The sequence below is a fragment of the Ovis canadensis genome, chromosome 22 (assembly GCF_042477335.2).
Source record: "Ovis canadensis isolate MfBH-ARS-UI-01 breed Bighorn chromosome 22, ARS-UI_OviCan_v2, whole genome shotgun sequence".
In the NCBI taxonomy this organism is placed as follows: domain Eukaryota; kingdom Metazoa; phylum Chordata; class Mammalia; order Artiodactyla; family Bovidae; genus Ovis; species Ovis canadensis.
Genome location: NC_091266.1, coordinates 46,819,586 through 46,829,709, shown reverse-complemented (window position 1 = coordinate 46,829,709; position 10,124 = coordinate 46,819,586). Strand labels below are relative to the sequence as shown.

Genomic DNA, 10,124 nt, shown 5'->3' with positions numbered 1-10,124 from the left:
CACTGAGATGCTCCGTAAAAAAAAAAATGCAATTCTGCAGTCCAGGGAGTTTTGGAAACCTAACACACCATATCATCTCCTCTCGGAGAATCACAATCCACACTGGCATAGTCAAGGCTGAGAGGACCTAAAGAAAAAGTACCTGTTAAAGATTGCTTTTTGTCTTTGCTTTCTTTCTGGCCACACTGCACGTGGGATCTTAGTCCCCCTGACCAGGAATCAAAACCTTGCCCCTTGCATTGGAAGTGTGGAGCCTTGACCACTGAACCCCCCAAGGAAGTCTCGAAAAGGTACCTATTAAAGGTCATTGAACCAGCATTTCATCAGCTATTAATAGATGATGTGGATGGATAGACAGAGAGGCTGAGGATAGATGGGAGATAGAGATAGAGATAGAGATTAATTTTTATAGTTATATAAGTACAATGAAACACAGTTTTAAATAGCAGGGATCCAGACCAACCATTTTCATTTTATAAATGAAATCATGGGGGCTCAGAAAAGCTTTTACCCAAGGTCACACCATAGCACTAGAATCCAGGCCTCCTGATGCCTAGTCCAGGCTTTTTCCAACAGGCCTTGTTTCCTTTTTTTGCTTAACTCTAAACCCCAGGACTTCTGGTAATCAAAGAGATCGATTCTATTTTCAAGACAGACCCTGGTGTTTGTGATTAATCTCAGTGACTTCACAGGGCTTCCCTTGCAGGCATGCCCTCTGCTGAGGAAGGCGCCCTTTCCTGCATCCCAGACTCCAGGTCAACCATGGCGGGTGGCAGGGCCCAGGGCAGAGGCCTGCAGGTGAGGGTGACATTGAGCCCTGACTCTGGATACTGGGTCCTGCCACCCTGGTGGTTCAGACAGTAAAGAATCTGCGTGCAGTGCAGGAGACCTGGATTCGATCTCTGGGTTGAGAAAATCCCCTGGAAGAGGGCATGACAACCCAACTCCAGTACTCTTGCCTGAAGAATCCCCATGGACAGAGGAGCCTGGCGGGCTACAGCCCATGGGGTTGCAAAGAGTCAGACACGACTGAGCAACTAAGCAAAAACAAAAACAAAATCTTTAACAGGTACTTTTTCTTTAGGTCTTCTCAGAGTCTTGGCTAGGCCAGTGTGGATTGTGATTCTCCGATTCACACACTCAGCTTGGGTTTGGGAAGTGGGCTTCTTGACAGGTGTTCCCAAATGGGAACAGACATTTGACAGGGCATCCACAGGGATGAAGTTGGAGACACAAAATCTGGGGACTGACTTAGGCCTTGGGGCATATATAGGCCTGGCACTGTTCCACAGGGCTCAGCTGCTAGAATCAGAGTTGCCTTCCCACCCATCCTCCCTAAGCCTAAGTCTTGGCGTCTCTGAGCTCCTGCATCTTACTCCCTGAGCCCCCAGCTACAGCCATCTCTCCCACACCGCACATTCACAGCACAGAGGTGTGTGTGTGTGCACATGCTCACTCAGTTGTCCGATTCTTTGCAACCCTATGGACTATACCCTGCCAAGCTTCTCTGTTTATGGGATTTCTGCGGCAAGAATACTGGAGTGGGTAGCAATTTCCTCCTCCAGAGGAGCTTCCTACCCAGGGATTGAACCCACGTCTCTTGCATTGGTAGGGGATTCTTTACCACTGAGTCACCAAGGAAGGAGCTGCCAGTGCCAGAGACCCGGGTTCAATCCTGGTCTGGGAAGATCCCCTGGAGAAAGAACTGGCAACCCACTCCAGTATCCTCGCTGCGGAGGATTCCATGGACAGAGGCGCCTGGTAGGCTATAGTCCATGAGGTCACAAAGAGTCAGACAAGACTTAGTGACTAAATACACACACACCAGGGAAAACCCTCCTCCAGCCCTTTAGCAGAGAAGAAATTGAACTGAGAGTTTCAGGAAAGACAGACCCTTGGGGCTTAGGCTCAAAGGAGGCTGCCCTCCCCCAACTCCAGGCACTGGGTGGGAGTGAACCTGGCAAGACATGCTTCAGAGCCCAAAGCCAGTGGCTTTTGGTGCCCCAACCAAAGTCATGTAAAATAGAAGACTTCACCACAAAAACAGACCCAAGTAATCAGGATCAGATATAGACAGGAAGCCCTAGACTGACAGGCTTATCTCCTCACCTTTAGACTGAGATCCTCAAATCCCCACCCCCACCCCAGACCTATTGGACTGTGGCTTGAGGCCCCTGCAGTGAACAGCGGTGCCTCCAGCATCCTAGCCTTGGCTCCAGCCCTCTCTCCCCTCCCTTCCCCAGGCCTCATCCACCTCTGGGGCTGCTCTGCCGCTGGGGTGGGGCAGGGAGGGCCTGCCCCCCCACTTCCCCTTTCTCAGAGAGCAGGGCCGCTTCCCTGAAGACAGAGCAGTAACATCGAGCAGTGTTTGTATCTGCCCCTGTGTCTGGGACACAGCCCAGTCTGAGGGCCTGTCAGGCTAGCCTATCGTCCAGCACTGCTTGCCTTTGGGGCAATGGGTGCCTTGAGCAAGCTGGGAGAGAGAAGAAGGCTGCTGTGGGGGTAGGGAGCAGGGCACAGCCCCAGACCAGGCAGCCTTAATGCCTAAGGCTGTGGCTTCTGAAGCTCCAGGCAAGGGTCACTGGAGCCAAATGCCTGTCCACTGTCCTGTCTTCAGAGTCAGAGCATCTGATGCTGGAGGACACTCCCTCCCACCTCTAATAAAACCCCTCAGAAACATGGTCTTCCTCCTCCTAGGCCTCTCAAAGCCCAGATCCCTTCTAAGGGCTCTGCACCCTCCCACCCCTGCATACCTACCCTGACCCCTGTGCTGTGCTGTGCTTAGTCGCTCAGTCATCTCCGACTCTTTGAGACCTTGTGGACTGTAGCCTGCCAGGCTCCTCTGTCCATGGGGGATTCTCCAGGCAAGCATACTGGAGTGGGTTGCCATGCTCTCCTCCAGGGGATCTTCCCAACCCAGGGATCGAACCCAGGTCTCCTGCATTGCAAATGGATTCTTTATCGCTTGAGCCACCAGGGAAGCCCAAGCATACTAGAGTGGATAGCCTATCCCTTCTCCAGGGGATCTTCCCGACCCAGGAATCAAACTGGGGTCTCCTGCATTGCAGGCAGATTCTTTACCAGCTGAGCTATGAAGGAAGCCCACCCTCACCACACCCCCACCCCAAAAAAGTTAATAGGGAGATATTGCAGGTCCTGCCCAGGGGGAACACCTGGAGGTGAACTGATGATCTGCTTCTGGGGCATCCAGAGCTGGGCTGCATGCGTGTTTTAAGTGGCTGGTCTTACAAACCCGTCTCCCCCCAGACTTGGACCTGTGGCTTGGGATTGCCCCTCAAACCCAGCACCTGGGACGGTGACTCTCCTTCACCAGCACAGCCTTTTATAATACACACATGAGAACTCTTAATATTCCACTCTTGGTCAGTTGCTTCCAATAGAAGGTCACCCAGAGCTGTGGGACCCTGAGCAGGTCACTTCCTCTAAGAAGATGAGGGGTTAAACTCCTGGATTTCTAGACCCTTCCAGCTTCAAAGTGCCATCACCATAACCACAGGGCAAGGGTCTTAAACCCTCCTAGACATAGGGACAGAACTCAATATTACAGGAATGCAACAGGAAGAATCCCAGCCTTTGGCCAGAGACAACTCAACTGATCAAATAATATGTGGTTCCGTTTAGGTTTATACCACAATTGCTTCATACACCATGCATGCATGCTAAGCTGCTTCAGTCGTGTCTGACTCTGTGACCCTATGGATTGCAGCCCACCAGGCTCCTCTGTCCACGGGATTCTCCAGGCAAGAATCCTGGAGTGGATTGCCATGCCCTCTTCCAGGGGATCTTCCCAACCCAGGGACTGAACCCTTGTCTCGGGCATCTCCTGCATTGGCAGGCGGGTTATTTACCACTGGCATCACCTGGGAAGCCTATACCATACTATGGGCTATGTACCACATGTTGTATATTATCACATTGTTAGGTCTGGTACACATTTTGGAGTATATGGCATAATTTGTGCATCTACCACACTTGGGGGATGTATACATTTTGAGGAATAACACATGTAAGGGCATAAAGACACTGCAGCATGCACAGACTTTGTGTGTATCTACACACTCGGAATATATCCAGTGCTCTGTAGATACAGCACACCTCGTGTAGAGACCCCACTGCTGGGAGCATTCTGCAAAGTGTTAGTGATATAACTCCGGCAAAACTCTGGGGTGAGGAGTACAGACCCTAAGACCTGATCACCCTGCATGCAGTACACTCCCCCAACTGTGGTTAACCTTGAATAAATCCCTTGCCCTCTGAGACTCAGTTTTTTTCACCTGTTAAATGGGGATCATAACAGTCCCTACCTTCATGGGCTTTGGGGGACAATTAAATGAAACAGAGCTTATAACAGACTCACCATCGCATCTGGCAAAGAAGAAACAGATGATAAATGGCAGCTTTGTTACTGCTTGGCCTTTTAAAAGTGTTTTATAATGCATAAGTATTTTTTTAATTTCAAATATACATAAATTCAGATGTTTCCAGAGTCTTAATGCTTTTGAAAACTCAGATAACAGACAGACCATTTAATTCATATTTATTTCACATTTGATCTGTAAACTTTTTGTTAAAAAAAATCCACTGTCATTAGCAACATGTGCTGACATTAATTTTTCTTTAGTGAAATATGAGCGCAGGCCTTAAAGAGTCTCTGTCTAAAACATAGGGCAACTTGGATGTAAACAAGGTCTCCGCCCTTCTCCCTTGACTTTGGGAGTTTATCAATGACTTGATCTCAACCAGAAAAACAGGGAGGAAAAATGGACAACACTTTGATACTTAAGAGCTCTTGGGGCAAGAACTGTACAGTTGGGCAGGCCCATTTGTCTCTTCACACTGTTTACTTTGGGCAAATTGTATCAGGTTTGCTTCTTCCACATAATTTCCACCTCTCCGTGTCTAAAAACAGCAGGTAAAAGATTTCCCACAGTCAGCACTCTGAAGGAGGGAGTGGTAACACATACATCCAAGATGGAAACATACATATTTTTCAAGCAGTGGCCCCAGAGGAAGGGAGGAAGGGGACACTGGAAAGAGAAGGTTTTAAAGTGCAGTACTGGAGTGAAAAAGGGTGCATCCGAGAATAATGGCTTTATACACAGGGCTGCTGCAAGGCAGAAAGGTTCATTTACTTCTGTCTTGATCCATCTTTGTAATATTTACATAGGACAAGGCAATTATGCTGTTAGGCACAGGGGTGGGGAAATGGACAGAAATGTTTTCCCCCTCAGGAAATCTCATCGCAAGTCCAGTCCCAAGGGACAGTCACCAGTTGCTGGTGAAGAGGACACAGAGAGGGTAATGACACCAGAAAAGGGCTCACTTTGCAAAGAGGCTCGCCCTGAACTAGACACAATGAGTCTGCCTGGAGAGCACCTCCAGTGGCCAGGATTCAAACATCAAAAGCCAAGAGACATTTGGGACCCCACCCCACCCCCAAGTACTATCAAAAATAGTGTATATTTACAAGGGGTGGGGGGACGGGAGGGCCTGCAGGGCTGCCCTGAGCATTTGTTTAAAAATAAGAGTTGGGGAAGGGGGAAAGCAATTAGCCAGGGCTGGGTAACCCCCACCCCCAACCCATCTGTTAACCCTTTGGGAGCCATCCATCCCCTCTGGGCTCTCGTGCTTGCTCTGAACGACTGTGACAGCTGGGCCCAGGGGAGGTGAAAATATTTTTAGGAAACAATACTGATTTGGGGCTGCCCAAGAACCCAGGAAGATGGCTCTGAGTGAGGAGCTGCCCTAGCAATAATGAGGGGGTTGGAGTAGGGGTATGGCCCTCCCAGCCAGTTCTTTTCTCAGGTAGGAGAGCGCAGATGCCCGCAAGAAGCGGCAGAGCTATCCTGGGGCCAAGAAACTAGGAACAGGCTGGACCCGGGTTTTGGCAGGACCACGTAGACGCGCCCCCTGGATCCCAGCTGCCTGCAGTCAGCGCAAGTCTGTTCTCCGGGAGCGGACTCCACACTCACACTATCCGCTTCCTGTCCCCCCGGCAGAGGATCTTCTTGAAGGCGCGGCGGAAGTCGTGATTGAAGATGGTGTATATGACCGGGTTCAGCGAGCTGTTGCAGTAGCCGAACCAGAAGAAGAACTTGAAGAGCGTGGGCGGCACGGAGCAGCCGATGGCCGTGAGCGTGTAGGTGAAGAAGAAGGGGAACCAGCACACCACGAACACGCCGATGACCACCGCCAGCACGAAGGTGAAGCGCTTCTCGCGGTTCTGCCGTCCGCGCCAGCGCGACGCCTTGGCGGCCCCGCCAGGGCGCTCCTCCGCGGGCCCCGCCGCGGGTGCCCCCGGCCCCGTCGCCCCCGGCCCGCGCCGCGGCAGGCTGTCCCCGGGCTTCACCTGGCTCGCCCGGGCCTTGCCCTTGGCCCGGGGCCCGCGCTCCGACCTGCGGGACCCCGGGGGCCGCTCAGCGTGCTCAGACGAGGAGCTCTCCTCTAGGTCCAGCGCGTCGGCGTCCGGCCGCCCTGCGGGCGCGGGCTCCCCCGGGGCACCATTGAGCTGCACCTGCAGCGACTCGACCTCGGCGCCCACGGGGCCCACGCCGCCGCGCTCCGGGCCCAAGCCGTTGGGCCTGCGCTCGGCGCCCCCTGGCAGCTCAGCGGCGGCGGCATCGGGCCCCCGGCGACTGGGCGGCACGCGGGTGCGGCGCTTGGCGATCTGGTAGATGCGCACGTAGACCAGGATCATGATCAGGCAGGGCGCGAAGAAGGAGCCGATGCTCGACGAGATGACGTACCACTTCTGGTCGTTGATCTCACAGCGCGGTTCGGCGGACGGCTGGCCACTCCTGCCTCTCTTCTTCTCGAAGGAAATGAGCGGGGGGAAGGAGATGACGGCCGAGATGACCCACACCGTGACGATGATGGCCTTGATGCGGCGTGGCGTGCGTTTCAGGTTGTACTCTATGGCCTGGGTGATGGACCAGTAACGATCCAGGCTGATGGCGCACAGGTGCACTATGGAAGACGTGCAGAAGAGCACGTCGAGCGCCAGGTAGATCTCACACCACGCCTTGCCGAAGTACCAGTAGCCCATGACCTCGTTGGCCAGCGAGAAAGGGATGACAAGCGTGGCCACCAGGATGTCCGCCGAAGCCAGAGACACCAGGAAGAGATTCTGGGGCGCCTTGAGCGCGCGGCTTGTGAACACAGCAATGATGACAAGCACGTTACCGAACACCGTGAACAGCATGAGCAGGCCGGCCAGGCACACCAGCGTCAGCGTCACCTGCAGGGAGTAGGGGGTGGCCCGGGCGCCGCCCCCCGGGGCCTCGGTCCCGTTCCAGCTCGCGTTGCCCGCGTCCGGCTGCAGGGAGCCCATGGGCGCGAAGCTGCCCTCGGCCAGCGGCTGCTCCTGGCGGAACATGAACGCGGGTGCCCACTCGCCTGGGCCTGCTGCCAGCTGCCTTCCGGCCCGGTGCCCGTGGGTGCTCCTCTTCCTCTCGCGCCCCGCTCGCCCCGCCGCACCTCACATGGAGAAGGGGCCTCAGGGAGGCCGGGCCCCGAGCTGGGGGACCGCTAGCGGCCCATGGGCCCGGCTCCCGCGAACCGCACCCGGTCCGCGCGCTTCAGGCGCTCGGGGTCGGCGCCTTCTCGCTCCCAGCTCCTAGATACAGCCAAGTTTTATTTCTAAGCGGCGGGAGAGAGTAGGTCGAACCGATGGGGAAAGAGAGATTTATTCTTCAAGAAGAGAGAACAAAAATCATCGGTGGCCTGATGACTTGGAAAGATAACAGGAAATTAAATATATCTGTTTATATATCTTTGACTCTTGAGCCTGAGCGAAAGCAAGAGGTCTTACCGTGTGCGGGGCCCGCCCCCAACCCAGGAGGCAGCCGAGGGGTGCTGATGCTGGCTTGGGGTCCTGCGACTCTCTCCTTACATCTCCGAAGCGAACACCGACTCTCTCGCTTCCCCCAGACGCGGCGGGGCCGGCGGGGCCCGGGTTGGGGCCACGGTGCGGACTCTGCCGCCTCTCGGAGCGTCGCGGGACTTCCAAAGTTGAGTGCCCTGCTGGGGCTGGGGCGCAGCGCGTGGAGCTCGGAGGCGGCGGCGGCGGTGGCGGTGGGATGATGGGTGTGGGGGCCGCATGAAGGCGCCCCCGTCCTCAGGCAGACCCGGGCGGGTGGGCGATCGGCCCTCCAGGAGCCGAGACCGAGGCAGGAGGTCTCCTGGGCGTCGGCCCGGCGAGCTTCGGGCGCTGAGCGCGACGGGACAGGCTGGGGTCCGAGGGCAGCGTGAGTTTGGGGCAGGAGAGCAGGGCTGGGGAGAGAAAGGTGCTGGGGGTGGCCGAGCGGAGGCGCGCCGGCTGCTAGGCGTCTGCACTGAAGCCCGGGCCGCTGCTTCTCCGCCGCACTAGCCGTGGACTGGTTTTATAGCCCCAGGATCAAGCCGGCGTTGCTGAGCAGCCGGCGTCAGCCCCCACGTGGGAAACCGACCCTCCCCCGCCCCTTGCACCTCCCCTCCGCGGGTCTAGCGCCCTCGCCCAGCGCGGGACCCACTGGAACCCTCCCCCCCCCCCCTTGGTGAGACGGGCCCTTTGGGGAGGCGGATACCCTGAGCGAGGGATTTAAAGGGCGTGCCCGGGGAGTGCCTGCTGGGAATTGGCCAAGCATCTCTGGGCGCGCCGAGCAGAACACATTGGGCACCCGGGAGTGGCCACATCAAGCTGAGTGGGACTTGGGAGGAAAGGGTGTTGAGGTCCCCCGGATGAATCGGGAGAAGCAATTACCGGTACAGGTCGCATCCGGAACAACCCCGCCCTGGGCCGGGCCACACTTTTCCTGCAAGTGCTCCGGGCGGCGGGGCGAGTGGGGCTGGTGAGAGGAAGGCGCACGTTCAGATCCAACCCCTTTGGCGGAAAGGGAGGCACCCCCCACACACACGCGCGGAGTGAGCTCCGCCAGAGTTAAGAGCTCCACTGTGGGGAGAAGCGGCCATTTGTGGTCCCAGCTGCAGAGCTGCTGCGAGACCCGAGCAGCCTGGGTCTGAGCCGGCGCCCGCTAGACCACGGTGAGGAGGGGTCCTGGGGCGGAGGCGGCGCGCGGCGGCAGCGCGAGGGCGCACTGACACCTGCCGGCCGCACGCCGGCACCGCTGCGAGTCTACCCGCGGGCGCCCGGAGCCTACTCCCGCCCCTGCGACTGCCTTCTCTCATCTCAGGGCAAGTTTGGGTCCAAGCTCGGGGACAGAGAACCCAGATTTTTTATTGCACTTTGTCATATTGCAGAAATCTTCCTAATGCATACACTCTTGTGTGGCTCCCTCTCCCCGGCGAGAGTGAGGCTTGGGCTGATGAAGACACATCAGGAAGAGGGCTCTGATGCCTGCAGAGCTGGCAGCCCACCCTGCCGATACAGGGCAACCCACGTTTCTCGCAGATCCCGGAGGCCTGGATCCTGCCTGACGGGTTGCTCTGCTCTGGTCTTCTCTGAACCATTGTGTCTTTGTTGAGGCCGAAAGCTAGACTTCGCCCCCCACCACATCTGCATTTCAGATGCACGCACACCAGTCTTTCAGTAAGACGAGGATGCTGCCCGAGAGAAAAGAGAATGTTTTCCACGTTCCCTCTGATAGGAATAGAATGGAGAGGGGGTGAGTGCAGTGTTCCTCTGCATGCTCGGTGTCCTGACATCGATTTTAACCGTTGCTAGAGTACCGGCTTGTGTTATCTGCACTTTTCAAATAAACAGTAGGCAGTTTAAGGGCAAGGCCCAGGAGGATGGGAACTGTCAGCAGGAGAGAGATGAGACCTAAAGAAAAGCTATCTTATTTAAGGGCCTACTAAACCAAAATACCTTATGTAGTCAATCAAGCTGGAAGTTCTAAGGATGGAACAGATTGCTTCTCTGCCCAGCAGGGTTCAGGCTCAGGACTGAGGACTAAATTAAGGACCTTGAGCATCAAGGCTGAGCATCACTTTCAACACCAGCTGATGTCTACAGTCTCCGCCAGTGATACAGTAATCAGTGTGGTTGCTCTTGATGTAGATAGTCCTGAAGTCTGTGCTTTTCAAAGTATTTCACAGGTGTCCCCATGCAATCATTCCTCCAACTGGATGATCTCCCTTTCCAGATTTAATTCTGGACATCAGCT

At 55.6% G+C, this 10,124-nt stretch overlaps 1 protein-coding gene across 1 annotated transcript; it reads right to left on the bottom strand.

Annotated features, from left to right (window-relative positions):
• Positions 1–4,541: 4,541 nt before the first annotated feature.
• ADRA2A (adrenoceptor alpha 2A) lies at positions 4,542–7,834 on the bottom strand. Its single transcript, XM_069568033.1, has one exon. The coding sequence runs from the start codon at positions 7,394–7,396 to the stop codon at positions 5,990–5,992; it is 1,407 nt and encodes a 468-aa protein (XP_069424134.1). The 5' UTR covers positions 7,397–7,834; the 3' UTR covers positions 4,542–5,989.
• Positions 7,835–10,124: the final 2,290 nt, after the last annotated feature.

Coding starts and splice junctions, on each gene's coding strand:
- ADRA2A (XM_069568033.1), bottom strand. CDS start 7,396: ATGTTCCGCCAGGAGCAGCCGCTGGCCGAGGGCAGCTTCGCGCCCATG.